The 20,723-nt window shown below is 40.8% G+C and overlaps 1 protein-coding gene across 1 annotated transcript in view; it reads left to right on the forward strand.

Annotated features, from left to right (window-relative positions):
- Positions 1–18,709, forward strand: part of LOC140241702 (uncharacterized) — a 134,269-nt gene extending 115,560 nt beyond the window's left edge. The window contains exons 13-19 of the mRNA XM_072321448.1: positions 980–1,059; positions 8,996–9,132; positions 10,897–11,081; positions 15,700–15,865; positions 16,372–16,990; positions 17,445–17,519; positions 18,154–18,709. Of these exons, the coding sequence (XP_072177549.1) occupies positions 980–1,059; positions 8,996–9,132; positions 10,897–11,081; positions 15,700–15,865; positions 16,372–16,990; positions 17,445–17,519; positions 18,154–18,283 (1,392 nt within the window). The 3' untranslated portion in view covers positions 18,284–18,709. The remainder of the gene's footprint in view (positions 1–979; positions 1,060–8,995; positions 9,133–10,896; positions 11,082–15,699; positions 15,866–16,371; positions 16,991–17,444; positions 17,520–18,153) is intronic.
- The last annotated feature ends 2,014 nt before the right edge of the window (positions 18,710–20,723 follow it).

Consider the following 20,723-nt stretch of genomic DNA (forward strand, 5'->3'; position numbering starts at 1 on the left):
GTTTGCATAAACAGCTCTCTCTCTCTCTAGTAAAAGGGCTCCTTGCTTAAAGATGGCAAGAGAGGGGGACATAACAATTGAGCTGAAGAACCTTGTGCTTAATTGATATTAAATTACGCCATTTGCATGAGGTAGCAATTAAAGGGGCACTCCAGACGATTTTCATAATTTCACATCATGTAGTACATAAATCGACAGCTACATGTATAGATTCGTGGAATTTATTGTGGTCCTTGAGCAGAGAAACCAATAAACTGAAAATCTTAAACAAATTACACTGAACAGTGTTGATGACATCAGAGCCTCAAATATTTCAGAAATGTAGCAGTGTAATTCCATTACAATGCTGCTTGCTCGACAAGTTCACCTGTGAAGTCTCTATGCATGCTTTCTTCTTTTGTTCTGCTTCCTTGAGCTTCAACTCGTACATTCTTATGGTGAGGCTGGCATGTCATCATCCTTGTTCATTGCAATTTGTTATGAATTTTGAAAACACTCTCATTCCTCATCCTAATCACTGTAAATTCTGAAACTCTGTATTCAGTCTAACTAATTTATAGTTGTTCAAATGTAAAAGTTTGAAAATCATCCGGAGGTCCCCTTTAAATTATATTGCTGATATAAAGTATACATTAACTAAAATGTGAAATGTGTGAACATGTGATACTTCACATTCCTTTAAAGATAATTGGATACAGCTCTACTTAATCTTTATATGCTTGTTCACATATAGAAGAGAAACATTCAAGTTTTATGTGTTATTCTTCTTGGTTTTTTGTGCTTAATATACAAGTATAATTATGAATGTGACACCAAATCGTGATCTACATTGCAATTTGGACTCAATTCTTCTCTAATTTTTGTCAGTGCTGTTTGTGCCATAGCATCACTGTGATAGACCTGACCACTTTCATGAATTAATCTTTGCTATTCCAGTTTCTTTATTGGTTGTTTCTTTGCTCCCCACAATTTCTACCAGGTACCACAAAGTCGTCATCAGTGCTTCTCGAGAGGCCAGATCAAAGCTCTCTACTTGACCACCAAGCATGCCAAAGACAAGTGAGTGTGTGTGAAGCATGGTGTACGCATGCTCAATGACAAAGAAACAAAGCAAGCAGAAGAAACCTGTGTGATATTGGGGAAAATTTGCACAAGAACTGTCTTGTTATCATCAAAATGGCAACTATGAATTTTGCTGCTTACATTAGGTGAGTGAAAGATTAGATGATACTGGATATATCAATCGAATCTGCACAGACTCAATATACATTTCATTAAAAAAAAGATGCTAATTTGAGAGAGAAGCAGGCCCTTTAATCTTCTAAAATGTGTGGCCAATTTGAGAATCAGTTGTAAAATGTAGCCACCTATCAAGGCATTTTTAGCTCACCTGAGCCTTAAGTGAGCTTTTACGATCGCTCTTCATTTTTTCATCTTCTTGAAAACCCCAAGACCGATTTTCACCAAACTGGGCACGTAGCATCTCTAGGGGATTAGAATCTCAATTTGTTAAAATGGGCACCATGCCCCACCCAGGAGGCCCCCAAAATTAGGGAATATTTAAAAGTCTTCTTCTCTAGAACCAGAAGTGATAGAGCTAAGTTCATACTATGAGTTAGTAGATTAATGACTGTAGTTCCAAGTTTGTCCATGGCAGATCCAGGGGTGCCTCCGTTGGGGGGGGGGGGGGGGGGGGTGAGGGGGAGGTCAAAATGGGACCTAAATTGTACATTTTCATCATCTTCTTGAAAACCTCATTATGGATTTTCACCAAACTTGGCAGGTGGTATCCCTAGGGGGTTAGGATCTCAATTTGTTAAAATGGGCACCATGCCCCATCCAGGGGGCCCCCAGGGGGCCCAAACCCCTAATTTTCATCTTCCTCTTGAAGCTAATTTTCATCTTCCTCTTGAAAATCCCATGACCGATTTTCACCAAACTTTGCAGGTAGCATCCCTAGGAGGTTAGGATCTCAATTTGTTAAAATGGGCACTGTGTCCCACCTGAAGGGCCCCAAGGGACCCAAACCTCTCAAAATTAAGGAATCTTGAAAATCTTCTCTAGAATCAGAAGTGATAGAGCTAAGTAAATACTATAGGTTAGTACATTAATGTCTGTAGTTTCAAGTTTGTTTGATAGCAGATCAAGGGGTGCCCCTCCCCCTTTGCAGGCAGGGGGGAGGGGTGGGAGGTCCAAATTGGGGCCTAAATTGCACATTTTTATCTTCTTGAAAACCTCATGATGGATGTTCACCAAACTTGGCAGGTAGCATCCCTAGGGGGTTAGGATCTCAATTTGTTAAAATGGGCACCATGCTACTGCCCCTCCCCCCCCCCCCCCACCATCCCCCCCAAATTAAGGAATCTTAAAAAAGTGTATCTAGGACCAGAAGTGATAGAGATGAAATTGATACTATGATTGGGGGGTCTGAATTTGGGCCCTAATTGTCAAATTTTGGTAGAGCTGTGTGTAATTTAGATTAGTGACTGTGTGAAAGGTGAACTTGCGATACTCAGATGAGCGCTAGACCCGCGCGTCTCTTGTTTTAAAGTTCTCCAACAGAAGCAATTGCATATGAATAATGAAGGGCTTGACTGGAGGAGACATTTTTATTCTGCCTTGTGAACGCTAACAGTGAACAGTAAGAGTTATGAGAGAAAAAAAAAATTTAAATGTCATTTTATGGGATTTGGTGAGCTAAGCAAAATGTAATTCACAGTGATCCTTTAAAAACAGAAACCAAATTCCTGCATGCCTCGTTCAGCCCTCGTGACTTGTTCCCTTTCACTTTCTCTTTCCAAGTCATAGAGCTCATGAGACAACCAATCGCAAATATATTTTTCCTGGCATAAAGACGATGAAAGGGATGATGTGGTGCTCTCCACTGCACCAACTTGAAATATGTCAATTTTTCTTGCTGTCATTTTTTAGTTTGTGTGGAGCATATGACGCAGAGGCCTCTACAGCCCTTCTGATTGACAAGTTAAAGGGACATTCCAGACAATTTTCATAATTTCACATCATGTAGTACATAAATCAACAACTCCATGTATAGATTTGTGGAATTTACTGTGGTTCTTGAGCAGAGAAACAATACTTTGAAAAACCTTAAACAAATTACACTGAACAAGGATGATGACATAGGAGGTTCACATATTTCAGAAATGTAGCAGTGTAATTCCATTACAATACCGCTTCCTTGCGAGTTCACCTGTGTATAATCTATGCATGCCTTCTTCTTTTGTTCTGCTTCCTTGAGCCCCAACTCATGCATTCTTGTGGTGACTCTGCCATGTCATCATCCTTGTTCATTGCAATTTGTTCTAAATTTTGAAAATATTCTCATTTTTCATCCCAATCATCACAAATTCTGAAACTCTGTCCTCTGTATAACTAATTTATAGTTGTTCAAATGTAAAAATCTGAAAATTATCCGGAGGTCTCCTTTAAGAATAGGGTTAGCAAAAGTCAGATTGATGACAGAATGTCATTGATAAATGTCCTTCTTCATTTTAGTGTGCCGATGATTCCCTTGGTTTTGCCAGTCTTTAAATCATCAAATCTTTATCTTTTCATGTTGGGCTCTAAAATTGGGTTGATCAGTTCCCGTAATGACAAGTGACTGATTGGTAGTGAACATCTCAAAATTAGTCCTCTCCGATTTGAAGTATCACTTGTGTGAAAAACATGAGTAGCTTTATATATTGCCAATCTTGAAGTACAAATGGATCTGATCCATTGCTGCAGTACAACACCTCTCATTTATTTATTTTGGGTTTTTCGTTTGTTTGTTTTTTCTTTTGGTTATCTCTTAACGCAGTGATTGTATGATTTTGTAGTCTGTGGTTTAAAGGGCTCGTATTTGAAATACTACAGTGATTAAAGATAATTCAATCATTCTGTAATGCTGCAGTTATCCATGCAGTCAAGTGTTGTCTTGAACAGTGACAAACTTCCAAGGCAGTTGTGACATTTGAGCCAGATGTGAATGCTCCCTTTAGTTGTCGGTGGTGAAGAAGTGTGACAGAGTGATTCAGTGCAGCCACTCAATGATGTCATTTTCGGTCTCATATGTTCTTCTTGTTAGCAAGATTCTCCCAAGTAGACTCGACATTGCTGGAGTGATTGCACTTTACTTGAATAAATGTGCTCTTTTTCAAGCGCTTTTATGCATCTATGTATTTGCTGATGTCTTAAGTGCTTTCAGACACACCATATAATGGGTCATTTCTTTCCTATGCTCCACAAAATGGCGCGAGGTTGTGTTCTTACAAGTGTCTTAATTAGTCCCCTGTTTTCGTTAGTGACTCGTAGTCCCTGTTAATGCTGAGGAACATTGCATATATAGTTGACCGTGACAAACATTGAGAAACGACAACATGCTGGGACTCGACAGGTCTCAAGAAGCTGGAGAAATGAGGAGCAGGTGCGCCTCGCTGTGTGCATGACGAACGCTCACCAATGTGGCACCCAGTCTGAGGGAGGAAAAACAAAAGCAAAAACAAGGCAGCCTACTCTTTGCGTTTGGGTATCAAGTTCCTATTTGTCCTGCGAGATTGCTAATAATATGCCGACCGTTCCCACTGTAGGAGATGATGATGGTGACTGTGATAATGACTCTCCCCTCGCAGCTGTTCATTCCTGTGTGGCCAACGATTGTTTCTGAAAAAAGTGCACGTCTGCCGTTTGACGTGTGCGACGTCAACTCTGTTTCTTTTAAAAGGGTCCATGGAGTCAAGGTTTGATATGTTTTGCAAATGTAATCTAATTCAAGTCGACCATTGTCAAGACTGTGAAGTTGATGGATTCTGACTTTTTTCCATGCCGGTGACTTTGCCTGAGGTCTCCATGGTAGTGTTGACAAACATTAGGTGCATTCACGTTTTAATTACCTGATGTTTTTAACCCACAATGTTCCTTCTGACCCAGGCATATAAATGGGTATCTGGCAATGCTGGGGTAATAACAATGACAGGGCCCTCTGGTAGAGCAGTGGCAACACTGAAGAGACTACCCTGGATAAAGAAGACTTCATTATTGTTATTATTATTATTATTATTATTATTATCATCATCATCATCATCATTATCATTATTATTATACCTCGATTGGCAGCAAATAACATGGTAATTCATATGCACCATTCTCACCGATGACATACCATAGTAATAGCATACCCCAGTAAGTCACCTGGTACTCTTCACATTCACAAAATACCAAAGTGTTTGTGGCCCATGGTGAGCACTGCTCATGCACATATCTCCAATGGAGAGAAGACAGGAAATGTGTCAGTTCATGTGAGAAATACACCACTGTATGATCATGATGGTATTTCGTGACACCTTTCACACTTAATTTCCCATGCATATTTCAGGCAAAGTTTGAATCACCTCTCTACATACCACAGGAATTAGTGATGTATTGCATGGTGCACTTTCTTTCACTTTATGAATTACTGTGCAAAATATCGCAGTATATCCTTATAGATGTGAGTGCACCTAATTTGCGAACAAAAGAGTGATCATTACACTACATTTAGTATGTTAAGCCGAGTTCCATGTTCATTGTGAGGTCATCAAGATTTAGGTCACAAGTTGACAAAACTTGAAATGTTTTGTCATGATATTGATTATTGTGATGTTCAATAGGAGTGAAAATACTTCAATATTAGGAGATATTAAGACTTTAAATCAAGCCAAATTTTCTGTATATTCTGTATATCATAAGAGATCATGGCTGCTTCATAACCACACACACAAAAAAAAAAAACCAAACAAACAAAGTTTGCTAACACAGTGTACAGACACTCATTAAGCATGTGGTGATGTAGGGATACCAAGCAGGTTGTATAGGTTTCCATTGTACGTATATCATGAAAAGTATTTGCTTTAAAAAAACACACACACAGTTTTGTAAGATTAAATATGCACATGAAAACTACTGACTACTAAACACCACTACATTAATCCAAGTTTTTTTCTAGATTAAAGAGAAAGGTATGGATTGATAAAGCACAGCAACCATATGACACACAGATGGAGTAGAGTACACTTCAAACACTCGGGCAGTTTCCCATGAGAGTGCAGGCAAAACTCATTACTCATCATATTAGTGCTGGCTGTCTGTGTAAGGCATGGATGTGAATTGTCCCTCATTGTGAAATATCTGCAATTTCGGAACTCGAGTCAGTTTTCCACGTTAATCATAATTCCGTCTTTCCTTGGCTGTCCAAATAGGAAACTTCCTCGGTTTGACAATGCTAATTTGATTCCCTTGTACTGAGACGAGGACTAGAAGGATGATGTTTTTACTGTAGACAGATTGCCCTGCTGTGCATTTACTAAATGAACCAAAGTGTTTCTTGCTCCCAGCTCAGTTGAGGAACCTTGAGATTGAAGGTACTGCCCTTAAATGCTGTATATCATCGGCACTGATCAATATGCATTGGAGCAAATAGAAAATGATCCATACAATGTACATACTCGACATTCTTTACCTCTAAATTCAGCTGTTGCCATAGCGACTGACGCTATTGTCATGGCAATGAGCGGTCTATATTTAGAGCCTGAATGTGTAAATTTGCATTGAGGCATTTTGTGTGCTATAGATGCGACTGACAGTGCACAGCCATCACCATGACTTGCGATGTATCTCTATAGAGATAAACTTCTTACAGTCCTCAATAGGAAACCGTGAAAGAATGTAGGTACAGATCAGGGATATCGCTTTATGCAGAGGTTGGTACAAGGTTTTCAAGGTGATAGCAAACATGGCATCTGATTTGACACTTGCTGTGTAACCTTGGGAGATTTGAGAAGGTTAAAGGACAAGTTCACCTTCAAAAACATAAGGATTGAGAGAAGGCAGCAATATCAATAGAACACATCAGTGAAAGTTTGAGGAAAATTGGACAAGCGATGCAAAAGTTATGAATTTTTAAAATTTTTGTGTTGGAACCGCTGGATTAGGAGACTACTAAGGCTTGTGATGTCATATGAGTACAACAGTATAAAGAAAATGTAAAGAAAATTCAACATTTTTCCACTTTTTTTCGCATAATAAAAGAGCTCTTGACTTGCCTCTTTCTAAAGACAATGGGAATACTATTACCCATAACATATGTCAGTAACGAGTCAAGGGAATGTGTACTTTTTTCAAAAGATGAAATTTTGCAAAATTTTCCTTATATTTTCCTTATATTGTTGTACACATGTGACATCATACACTGCAGTAGTCTTCTCATCCAGCGGTGACTGCACAAAAACTTCAAAAATGCATAACTTTCAATGATGTGTTCTACTAATATTGTTACATTCTCTCAATCCTTATGTTAATGAAGGTGAACTTGTCCTTTAAGGGGTGTGAAGAAATTTGCACTAGATTGGGGGGCTGATGCCATGACACTGCCAAACAGTTTTCCAAAGATTTGATCGAGACATACTTTGGTATAAATAACCTTATAACTAGCTGTGGTGTCTGTAGTGTTCCATTATTTCCTCCGCCAAGGGAGGAGGTTATGTTTTCGTTACCGCTGGTTTGTGTGTTTGTTAGTTAGTTTGTCCGTGTGCAAAATAACTCAAAAAGTAGTTAACGGATTGGGATGAAACTTGCAGGAAAGGTTGAGAATGACGCAAGTAACAAACGATTAACTTTTGGTAGTGATCCGAGAATTGGGGGGGGGGGGAATTTATGAAGGATTTTTGATAATTTGGCAGGTAGGGTCAATGAACTTGGGAGTTCAGGCTGCACGTATTTTAGGTTTGCATGCGCGCACTAAAGTGCATGCTCTAGTTTCTGCTAGGGCGAGGCGCGCCGTGCAGCTGAGGGTTTATGACGTAACAAAGGCTGTTGTATATTTGGAAATCGGGCGGCTTTCGGCACACAATGCTATAAGTATGTATGGGTGGAAATCACTGATCTCTGTGGAAGAACAAGATCAGTGGTGGAAATGAGCTGCATGCTTGGTGGAGGTCTGCGCTCTCAGAGTGCTTCTCTAGTTCAATATTGAGGTGATAAGATAATTGCAGGCATAATAAAGTTTCCAGATTGAAAAATCTAAGTAGCATGGTCCTATACCATCTACTAGAGTTTCTGGCATTCTGCAAAAATGTAGCTGAGAAAACAGTGGTGATTAAAGATGTTCATTGAATACTTTAAAAAGAAATGAGTGGGTAGACAGATTGATGCAAATTTAGCTTTTTCAAAAAAGATAGTCGTGTTAGATTGAGCTAAGTGATTTGGCAGTATGGTGATGTATGTGTTCAAAGACAGCTGGATGATAACACCCATTAGTTCTGTTCTTCAAAACAGAATTTATTTGGTGCATTACCAGCCCCCTTACAACTATGTTTTCATCTCAACAGCAGTATTCATTCTTATAATACAAGAAACCAACAAAATTTTCATCCTCCCCTCTACCGAACCGAATTAGCCAAGTCAACAATTTTTTACCAAGGTCCCATTTTGTGGAATACTTTACCAAAGGAACTGAAAAACTGCAAATCATTACAGCAGTTCAGAAACAATTTTAGACGCACTTTCTGTATGTAATAGCAACATGGTTTTGTATATTCTGCCAGTATTTTACTCTTTTCTTTTTTTCCTTCTTCATCCTGCTTTGATTGTGAACCATTTGTGTCCATATATTTTGTACCAATATATTGTAAGTTGAGAAAGTCTTGTATTTAATTTGGGGCCTATTCCCAACAAGCCTGAAAGGCTTTAATTGGTCCCCCGCAATGAATATGTTTATACTATGACTTGAAATGTAATGATTGTTGTTTTTAATGTGGAAATAAATGAAATGAAATGAAATGAAAACTTTTGTATGTTGGACTATTCCCTCATCCATGTCAGTAATGAATGTACAGCCCACGTCAGCAGAGATGAACAGTCTCTGAGTGGCCACAATGTTCAGCAGTAACCCTTTATGTCTTTATCAGATGACTGAGAAAAAATAATTTAGAGGGTTCTGTGGTCTCATTTTATTTTTCAGGAAAAGCCAGGTGCAGCCGAGCGTTCCCATCCCAACGGAGACAGCAGGTGGTTCGACGCTCTACCTTGCTTCCTACATCAACCTCAGTGAAGACATGCTTCCTTCTCCGGAATGCAATGAGATAGAGAATCTTCCAGGTGAGGGGTTGATGAACGAGCAAGATGATTTCTTTTTTCATAAGTCATCAGTCAAGATGGCAGGAGAGTTCACGTTCTTTCAAATAGACTACCCCCCCCCCCCCCCCTCCTTTAAATTTCCCTAGTTGTGGCCTAGGGACATTGCGAAAGCTTGGATCAGGTACCACTTGACAGCCAGATATGTTAAATTTGAAAACAACAAACTGGTGGGTGTTGTCCAAAGTGAAGTCAGACATGATGGCTGAAGAATCTTTCTTTCACGCAAACTGCCTCATTTCTGGCGGAGGAACTTGATGAAGGTGTAAATCATTGGCCTGTAAGGGAAGTACCACTTGGCAATCAAGTTATCTCACATTATGTTGCCAAGGAAGAAATAGAGATGTTTGGAGCAAATTTTGTCTCATATCATGATCATGCTGGTAGCCATCTGAATTTCAGTGAATCTGAGTGAAGTTTTGTTGTGGGCCATTTTCCTGAATGATGCAATGCAATATTCATTTAGCCCCTGTGAAACTTCACAGATGGGAAATGAGGTACAAATGTGCTTAATTTACAGGCACCTGTCCAGTTGAAAGTGCCATTATATCGTACACTTAACAGGGTAAAGGGGAGGAAACACTGGTTCCACATTCATGATGCCAGAAAAAATCATGTCACTCTGCCTTACCGAGAAGAAATACATGAACATTTGACGATGAGATAATGGGACATAGCCTGCTAGATGTCAGATTTACCCAATAAATCATTGATAGTAGTTGCCATGGCAATTTACTTTCATCTGTTGTGTCAGGCACAATATGGCACTGATTGCCACTAATGGATATGCTCTTGAACAGTCACATTAGTTTTAGACCCATTTTCTCTGGTTTTCCTTATCAACAGTTTGTGTAATTGTCTTTTAACTGTAATATGAGGGATCTTTCATTTGGTTTAGCTTTCACCTAAGGAAAGTTATGCATCATATCAAAGCTTAGAGTCTTCTCTTGCCAGGTATGTGAAAAACAAGTTAGGAGTATTAGCTTGTACAGGGATGTCTCCCTGTCAAATCCAAATATCATCTTCTCAGGTTTTCTATGGAGGTGAGTGTCTCAGGGTCTCTTGATTTCGATGTCATTTGAAAAACTTGAAACAACATTTAGCAGCAGTGAATCATTTAAAAAATGGTGCAAAACTTTAAAGGGATCGTACAGTTTTGGTTGAGACCTAATTTCAGGTTTCTAACATTTTTTGGTGAGATAATGAGAAACCTCTTATGAAATATGAAAGAGCATGTAATTCTATGAGGAATTCAACGTTTATTTGATGAGAATTGGTTTTGAAATGGCTGAGATGTCCCAAAAAGAGCGATTCTAATAAAGTGTGGGACCCACACTTTATTACGATCGCTTTGTTTTACTTTGTTTTTGGATCTTTCAGTCATTCCAAACCCGATTTTCATCAAATAAACTTTGAATTCCTCTTAAAATGGTATGCTCTGTACTATATAATAAGTGTTTTCTTGGTATCTTGCAAAAAGTTAAAAGCCCAATTCTCTTCTCCACCAATACTGTACCATCCCTTTAAGCATACGTTGTGCCAGACATGCATAGTAGTTTGAGAATTTCGTGGATGACAGACACAATTTGTGCAAGTGAGGAAATCCATTTCACGTGGCTGACCTTGTCGATGAGAAAGAGATATGAGGTAGAGGAGCAATCCTGTTACACACAGAGCAGAATTTTAATACTGGTCATTCTCTCGGTGTTGCTCTCAATCCTGGGACAGATGACAGCTACGATGGCCGCTCTCCGGACAGCTTCAGCTTCAGTTCCTTCTCCGACGGCAACAGTGCCAACGCCGAGGGTCACTCCATCCACTTCAACGCCAGTCTCATCAACCCGGCGGGCGAGGTGCGCTGCTTCATCGACGTCATCATCACCTTCAAGAAGGCTCATCCTTCCGTCCAGAAGGTGACACCTGCCTGTCTCTTACTTCAAAAGTTTAACCCATTCACAGCAATGTTTATAGTTTTCCTTCGTTTTTGTGTGTGTGTTCATTGTGTGCTTTTGTTTGCATCATACTGGCCACCAACTCCAATGAAATGCATGGCCAGTTTCCTTTTCAAATCAATCAGTCAAATTATTTAACAGTTTAAGGGCAGTGAGTTGGCTCAGTCGGTAGCGCGTCTGCCTCCGACCCAAGCGGCCCGGATTCGAACCCCGAGTCTGGACTGAGCAGTGTTGTGTGTAATCATACTGTCCCCTCTAGCAAAAGGCAAAAACACTCTGTCCCTCGGATAGGACATAAAATGGAGGTCTCGTGTGTGAGAGAGTCACAACTCATGTACGTAAAAGATCCCGCTTCATTCATTCATCGCAAAGAGCAGGGTGTTTAACCCAGTGAAGTGGTCCCGCCCCAAGTACATCCAACTGGACCACATGGAAGACCAGCTTAGTGTAGCTGAATATGGGCTATCCAGCTATCTTCTCACATGGAAATAAACAACAGTCACAAATGCTTGTTATGCTGCTCGTAGTGAAGTTAGATGTGTCAATGTCAATTCATGAAGCATTTCATCTGATACCACCAAACAGTTTAATGATACAAAATATTAAATATCCAATGTTATACTAGCAATGCTTAAAGGCAGCCGGTCGTCGCAGGCGATTCGCAGCTCAGTAGAAAAGCACGACAAGCTGCTCCTCCCGTTATTGTATCCCCGTACGTACCGAATGCCGAACACGACGCTACGCAGCGCACCAGCGAAAACCTGATGGGGCACGAGCGCCGTGCGAGCTGTCCACTGTAATTTCAACATGGACGCCCGAATACCTACCGAATGGGGCCGAATGGGTGCATGCACAAAACCGCACAACAGCCATGCGCATGAAAATCTCTCCCGGTCCGCGACACAACAAGTAGTGAGAGCTGTCGGGTGTACGTACGTACGTATCTGGCTCCAGTCTCTGTTTATATGCACTATGGTGCCAATTTCAGCAATCTAGGCAATAATATTTAAAAATGTCTGAAAATATTATATAACAATATCATAAATTATTCATATATTACGTTGTTTAATATTTGGTATTTATAAATATGCTTTGATGAAGAAATATTAAAACTCTAAGCTTCATGTATAGCAAGTTGCAATGCATATGGCCATATGGCAGGTTGTTATGATCTCATCGCGAATCGTGCAATGTTGTCTGCTGCGTCAGCTGCATGTGTTATACGTACAGCTTACAGTACGTTGGGCCGGATCGTAACATAACAAAGTTGATAGAAAGTCGTCGGTACCGGTATGTCAGTATCAATATTGTGTGTGGTATGCGAGTACTGTTTGCAATAAAAAGTGCTGTACTGTTTCGGCTTAGCCTTGGCTTTGGTTTAGTAATGAAACCTCACAATGGAGATCAAACAGCCGTCCAACTCGAGGCAACGTATCTACTTGTTTGACGCTATCGACGAGTGGAGAACGCAGAGAGACGTGTTCTTAGCTGGAGGACAAGTAAGAGACCAGAGGGGGAGGCTTCAGCGTCAGCGTGCCGATGAAAATTTTGCTTTCCACTTGCTGGAGTTGCATGAACAGTTTTGCAGGAATTTTTATTTAGAATGTGCAAATTCGTGTTACGACATGCACGGTGGAATTGTGTTGCCACGGCTTACGCCAATCAAGCAACCCCAGCTGGCCAAGTCAACAACTTCAAGGAATCCAGATCCAGATAATGTGTAAGTAGAAGTCTACACATGAATCAGTGATTGAAGTGGAATGACTTTTTCTAATCTAGTATCAGTAACTTTAGGGCATTCGCGTTTGATCGACAAGTAGGCCTATTTTTCTATGTATAATTCCGCGTTCTCGTTTATGTCAAATTATGATAATGCCGTAATTGAAATGACATTTGCTGGGTCAGTTTAATGTCATTGGTCCCATTAAATGAGAAGTTTTTCATATCAGTCATGTTATGCAAATTCCCCAAGAATATGATTTAGGATTTGCAAATAAATTTTTAAAAAATGAATAACGTTAGATCTATCGCAAGCTCCATCATACATGTAGTCTAACCCAATAGATCTGGTAGAACTCTAACGTTTAAACAGGGGAACTAAAGGTTCAAAGATGATAGATCTAACAATAATAGATTCTAGTTTAGGCCCTACTTCGACTTGAAGGTATGTCGGTTGGTGCACAGCCCCCTTCTATCACGGCCACAGTTACACTGTGCAGTGCAACTGTGGCCGTTGGCCCTGCACGGGCACAGTCGCTTCCCCGTCCTGAATTTACACACGCCAGGGCAAGTATGGTTGGACCTACTACTAATCGACCGCCTAATGTTTATCTGCTTGATAAGAATATTTAACACTGAAATTCACGTAAAAAAACTTGACCTACGTGATTGAGAAAATCCAGCTCTATCAAATGCCGTTGTTCCGTTTTCGATTCGAAGTTTCAGTGCAAAAATATCGCCGACGAACTTGCGTGGCCTCGCTTCAGCTCCCCGCGGTAAATCGCGTTAATAGGATCGACCGCTGTTTTTGCATTGACAATGCACGCAAACCGAGTTGTATTGAACACCGTGTTGTACGAAGCTTTTTAGAAGCCTTTTAGAAACTTCCATAGACATTACATTGTGCTGTCATTACGATTCGGTGAAAATATTCATTCGAAATTTTGTCCTTGATTAAAACCATTAATGAACAATGAATTATCGCGTTTTCCCACACCATCCTCACCTACATTCAAAGCCAATCCATTTTTATGTGCTTTGCGCGCAGAGAAGTGCGTACTAAGTGTTCAGTGCGCGAATTATACGCGGTCGGTTTCAATAAGGGTGGTCGATATGTAGTAGGGCTACACAAGACACAGGGTCTCCGACCCAATCGTCCGCGTTCAGAATGGACAACTCGGCGGTAATATCTGCTACCCATGACGATGTGTCATCGTCCATGATGGCCACCCTACCTGTACCTATATATAATCTGATCTGACGATTACAGTGTAGTTAACGAGTGACGACGATCGACGGTGCGATGAAGAGAAGGCGTACACGTCGTAGCTAGGCAGCTAGCTACTATAGCTCATGCGAACATTGCATCACACAGTACATACAGTATACCATACTAGTACATTCAATTCACATTACACAAAACGTACTCCCCGCGCTCAGATCAATCAAGCGAGCAAACGAGATACTATAGCGCGATACATTGCTTTAGGGATGTCTTGCGCACACACACATTTCGCTTCGTAGCAACTTCGGAAGCGAGTTAACGTGCTGCCGCCCGCGGCTGAAATATGTCCATGTATCCTCGCGACTGGGTGTCTTTAAGGTAAATAGTTATACAAATAAAAGAGAACAATGGTGTATTTACCCACAAGAGATGCAAGTGTTCCTTTAATCCTGGTGCTTCTTTTATCTAATAGAATAATGTTAATTTCCTAAGTATTACATTTCAGCACTCTTGTCAAAGCCATCTATTTTATTGCGTTATGTTGAGTGACATAGAGAATTTTCTCCCCCATGACACGATCCTGGCTGCGTTATGTCAGTTATTTGTGTTATGTTTAACAAGGCAAAAGATAACGTCATGACTAAGAGACTTTCCCCCAGGCAAGTAATGTAAAGTCATCAAGTATAAACTTCTTTCAAGAGTCACATACTTGATGATAACTGATACCCTTGGGTGCCAGTGGTGCGAATTTTTTCATCTTCTTGAAAGCCTCGAGTGCCCACGGATGTTACTGAAGCACATTGTTTAATTTCCTTTCTTCTTCCCTTTACTCTTATCTTGTCCTATCCTGAGAGATGTTGGTTCTACTGACCACTGTCTTTCCATTCAAGAAGATCCTAACTAAAACACTTTAACATTGAAGAAGTTTAGCCACAGTCTGAGAGGTGTCTGAAGCAGAAGAGTGGAATGTCATTCAGAAACTTTGATCGTCTTTCCTCCTACTGATTCCATGAGGAGAGAGAGAGAGAGAGAGGCATGATGGAAGATAAAGGGAAATAAGTGAGATGGGGGTGAGATGAGGAGCAAGAGTGACAAGGGAAGACATGAAAGAGATGAGAGATAGGGAGATAAAGGGAGAGATGAGATAGATGAGTTGAGAGATAAGGAGAAGGCAGATGAGGAAGAATAGAAGGATATGGGGAGAAATGAGGAATCATAGGGAGAGATGAGGAGAAAGATGGATGAGGGGGGATATAGAGGGGTAGAGATGAGTAGAGAGAGAGAGATTAGAAAGAGAAATGAGGGGAATGATTTTGATGTTTAAAATGAGGATGAGTATTTGAATCCCGTGTGATATCCACACACACAAAAAAAAAAGATAAGAGAACACAATAATAAAAACTAAGACTTCCCAAAAGTTATTTTACTGAACAAGGTCAGTAGACAAGTGGATTAAATATGCTAGATATTACTAACATACAGCAGCCAATATAGTCATTAAAATTTGGATAGGGAAAAGAGTAAAAATGATCACCATGCACACACATCAAAGTAGGTCCCCCAGATGAAGAGAGTGACAATGCAGACGGTGTGTAATGGTGTTGTTACTTTTGTATTATCTCAAACCTACTCCAGTCGGACACCGTCCGTTTCATCAACACACTGATGTGCGGTGCCATGGAGGATGGGCTGTGGACGTTGGTCCTCTTTGAGCGAGGGGTTCAGGAGCCGTTCCCGTACACCGTCCAGATCTACCTGACTCAGGAAAGATCCAAGGGCTGGCTGGATTTCTCCTCAAACAGTAAGTGATGCTATGTCATCCGACGAAAGCTCCTGTCAAAATGTCTCCTCTTTACACTGCTTGCATATTTACTAGAAAAGTTCTTGCCAGACCTGCCAATGTACTGTAGACATGGAATGTTCTGGAAGAAAATTTTACTGTCACTCTCCAAATCAATCCTTATTCAAAATTCTAATGAATTCCAGGCTCTCATTGAAGATGCAATTGTAGCATCAAGTTTAAATACAACAAAGAATTAACCTCTGTTTGGTATCTTCATCAAAGGTATATCAGATAAGAGCACAAAAGTTCTTTGCAGTAATCAGTGTAGCATTTGCAGACAAGCTAGAATGTCTGTGAGCCAAATATGAGCACCATGACAGGCTCACTTCTGTGCATAGTTGCAGCCAATGAGACAGCTTGTCTCTTTTATCTTTTTTTTCATAAAGAAAGAAACATTCTTGAAAAAGCTCATAAATAAAGGCAGGACTAGATTATAAAATAGTGTTTTCATTGCATCTTTCCAGCCGACGAGTTGTATGGACTGTGGGCGGTGGAACAGATCAGGGAAGTCGGGGAGGATGAGTACCCCTTCCTGGCGAACCAGCCCTCCCCAAACATCCGGCCCTGGCAGAGAAACCATGACGACCGTGCCAACCAGGCCGCAGAGGAGGAGGAGGAGGAGGACGACGAGACCGAAGACGAGGACGAGGACAATGACTATGCAGAGAACGCCAACAATAAGCAGGAAGCAGGGGCGGACCCGGGGGGAGGGGAGGATAAAGACGATAAGCCGAGCTACAAGGACGAGGAGGACGAAGACGACGATGACAGCAGCAGCGATGTCGGGCAGGGGAATGCCGTCCGGAACCCCATTAAAGGTCACTTGAAGTTCAACCCCATCCAAGAGGGAAGGAAGGAGGAGCCTCTCAAGGCAGCCATCCTGCAGGCCCCAGACCAAGAGATGAGACCAATCCAGGGCATCATGGATCGGCTGAAGAGGGACGAGGGCGGGAAGGACTTCCGCGACACCCTCAACCTCAGCGGCAACCGACGAGACGACACAGGGGTCCGGAAGGTCAAGGGTCACAACGACGGAAGCTTCAACGGCGCCCAGATCAAGGACGACAACCTCCCGTCATTTTTGTGAGTCGCATTTCCATTTTCCCCAACCCAAGCTGTTTTATCCTTGTGCCATCTTTACATGACATGACAGTGTTAGGATAGGAGAAGATTTACAAACCAGACAGCCGTAAATACCCTTGGGATTCTCAATACAAGCATAAACTATTCCCAAGCAGATCTTGTGTGATTTTTTTTTTCTTTTGTAAGACTGTTTGATGTAGAAAATACTTCTGAAGGATTCTCGAGGCAAATACCAAATGGCTGTACTAATTTTCCCTTTTCATTGTTTTTGTTGTTGTTTGGTTTGAAGTGGTTTTATTGCTTGTGATGCAACATCAAAATATGAAAACTACTATTAATACGTACTGTAGAAAAGGCAAAGTTAAAACTTGATGTGTTTATATAATTGATGTGATGTTCAGTGCTGAATGTATCAGTATAACCTGTGATAAATCTTCCTATTGTGTCTTTGCAGAAAGAACCAGTCTCTTGCGGTCACATTTTTTGAGTTTCTCTTCGTTTCTGTCATCGTCTTTGTCTTTGTAAAAGGGTAAGTATAGTTGTTATAAGCGGATACATATATAGTCAGAGTAGACATGCAGGATGCAGTGATTACATAACACTGAAATAGCATTGAATTAAATATACTAAAATCGTATAGAATTGCATGCCCTTTAACATCTCATAAAGTTGTTTCTAAATATCTTGCAAAAAGTTCAAAGCTGAATTCTCATCTCAACTAATACTATACCTTCCCTTTTAAAGACAATAATTGTGAAGGAGTTGTATGAATAAAATGGAACAAAATAGAGCCTCGTTTTCTGTAAATTGTCACACACTACCTATGTCCCTATTTTTTTTATTTTTTTATTTAGTCATATTTATACAGGGTGGCCCTATCAGTAGTCAATGCACTGTTCTCCCTAGAGGCCCTGTGTCACAAACTCATTCATAAAAGTCAAACGAAGTCCCTATCAGGGAGTTGTAGGGTCTTCATGTATTATATCTACAATTCTGTGTTGTTTTTCAACTTTGACTGAAAAAGAGCATGGTTGTTGTATCAGTTTAGTTTGTTTTATCTCACTTCTCGGAGTGTGTGCATCAGTGTGTGTGTGTGTGTGTATGTCTACACTAACAGTCTGGCTTGGGCTTAAAATCTTCACTTTTTGTCCTCCTCCAAACAGTGTCTTGGTGCCGCTTCGAATAGTGAAACGCAAGAGCCACGGAGTCAAGTCTTTTGCTACATTCCTCATCGTCGTCACATTTCTCCAGTTTGTGGTTTACTCAATGTTTGTACTATCAGCCACCAGCTAGCCCAGGCCTCCCTTCTGTAGTCACGGCAATGCCCCACCACCCTTCCGTACAGCCAGCCACACCCACATTCAAACCCAGTGCTCCGTCACCAGTCCGGCTATGTTCTGTTACGGAGATACGAACACGCGAGGGACTTCAAACCGAGAGGACCTGGCCAAGTGATGTGACGCTGTGTGATTTTATGTTCAAGAACTGTGCAGACTCATTTGGGAGACCAGTCATCACATGGCCATGTTTGGAGCTGTGTCCGGTTGGAGCAAGTAGTGACGACAACTTTATAGGTCCCATCCTCCAGCAACTACTGTAAAGTTTTAATCTTTGTAGCACCATTTTGTGGCATTATGGACAAGAATATTGCACATGTATGTCATCATTGCTAACTGTCTGTGTGTGTGGCTGTGCTCTACATTTTCTTTGTTTCCTCCAAAGGTAGTACACATGTTTATCACCTTTGAACACACATGTATGCACACACATGCTCTCTCACACACACACACACACACACACACGCATACATCCAAGCATCCAAAAGCCAATGCGAAAATGACCCTCCCCTCCCCCCCCCACACACACACAAAAGGAATGGGGCATTAGCAAAGAATATTAGTTCATACAATGTATGTATGACAACTTAAAAAGCCAGTAAGCTGTCTGAATCAGCAGTCATCTGTATCTGTTTCAGTTACAAGCAGAGGAAATGTAGAATTGTCTCACAATAACCCATTCGCACTTTTCAGAACAGAGGATGAGTTCATCTATCACAAGTGTACACTGTGTAAAGACTAACAAGAGCTCATAGGAGTCCCCCACACACATATTTCTACTGCCTTCAGTCCTATGTAATTTGCATTTAACAACAGCAAAAACGAAACAAAGGATGTAAGCAATGACAAAAAAAAAATAATACGTGTAATCAACAAATCTGTGATTGCTATGTCCTTTATTGTAGTAAAGTGATGTAAAAGTGAACTGTAAACAGCAATGTAGCACACATTTTTTTTTTCTATACTGATCGTTGGTTCTTTTCAGTCAGATGTCATCGGCAACGTCTGATCAGAAAAGTCAAATTTGAGTTACCATTCTCGTGTAACTGCAACCCGCAGCGATAAATGTCTTAAAGTGGACTGTGAATCCTTGCAACGCAAGTTGTCAACCCAATTGCTAATCAGAGAGTTACATGAGAAGAAATTGTCCATCGTTTAGAGTCCTCTCAGAAAGATACGGAGTAGACAAATGAACCCAGTGCAATGCCAACCGCAGGCCTCTCCATGCGCTACCTGTCCTCATTCCTCTAAAATGCCATGAAGGGCAGGGAGAGGTAGCTTCATACACTGTTTTTACATTATTATTCATTTTTTTTTTTACATTATTATGCTTCTCTGCTTTTGTGGTTTCATTTTCTTAAATATGGGGAGTGGACTGATAATCTCGGAAACTTTGCATCTTGAAAAGGGAAAGAATTTGTTCGGTATTCAATCGCCGTCATTTTGTAATGCAAATTCAACCGCTCCCAAATTTGTCTCACACGCCCCATTCGTGAAGTAATGCTGTCTTACATGTGTCGTGCATACACACAGTAGCTACAGAGAATAATGCAAAGGGGTTTACATGCCAAAGTTATGGGGGACAAAGAAAGGATGTATTGTCTGCAATTGACTTCACGAGTATAGTGCGCTGACCGTCACACAATGTGTAAATAGGGGGGTATTGACAGTAAAAGATCTCCCATGTCTGTTCTGCTTGGAGATGTTCTCTGCCAAAAAAAAAAAAAACAAGTGTGTGCCATCAGAGACGCCTGTAGCGTATTTCATGATTGCTGGTATCAGATCAGTGTGCCATTTAGTGTTGAAAACAAAAAACAGCTTCGTGTTATTTGTCGCCGTACTTGACTGAACAGTTGATGCATGTCGGAAGGGCAAATTTACATTAGTGCGCATCTGATGGCAATGTGCAAGAGGCCAACAAGCAAAAATTACCAAAGGGTGGTATGTAAACAGGATAATATCTGTAGTCTAGATGCACAGGTGCTTTTTTTTTTTTTTTTAATGAGGAATCTGGAGAGATGTACATGAGAAGAGTTAATGTCAGTGCAAACTAGAATCGAATCACTTCTAAGAGCCAGCATATGTGACCCGCTACAACAAAATGATCCTAAAGTCGGGCGAGGTCGATTATTTGAAAATTGCATGACAAAATTCCCTAATCTTTCTGCTTTAAATTGATATATAACTCATGTTACGAAAATAATCAGCTGCGGAGATATCGATGTTTAAAAGAGAGCATGTCGAGACGTCTGGGAAATCACTGTTTCGAAAAAAGCGCCCTGAAAGTTTTCCTTGCGACGCAATCGCGATCAAGGGACACGCAAGTTAGTTTTCACCTACGGACAATAGAAGGTAAACCCTAGCAACCCCCGAAATGCTCATTCAAGCACAGCGTC

Source organism: Diadema setosum, chromosome 18 (genome assembly GCF_964275005.1).
Source record: "Diadema setosum chromosome 18, eeDiaSeto1, whole genome shotgun sequence".
In the NCBI taxonomy this organism is placed as follows: domain Eukaryota; kingdom Metazoa; phylum Echinodermata; class Echinoidea; order Diadematoida; family Diadematidae; genus Diadema; species Diadema setosum.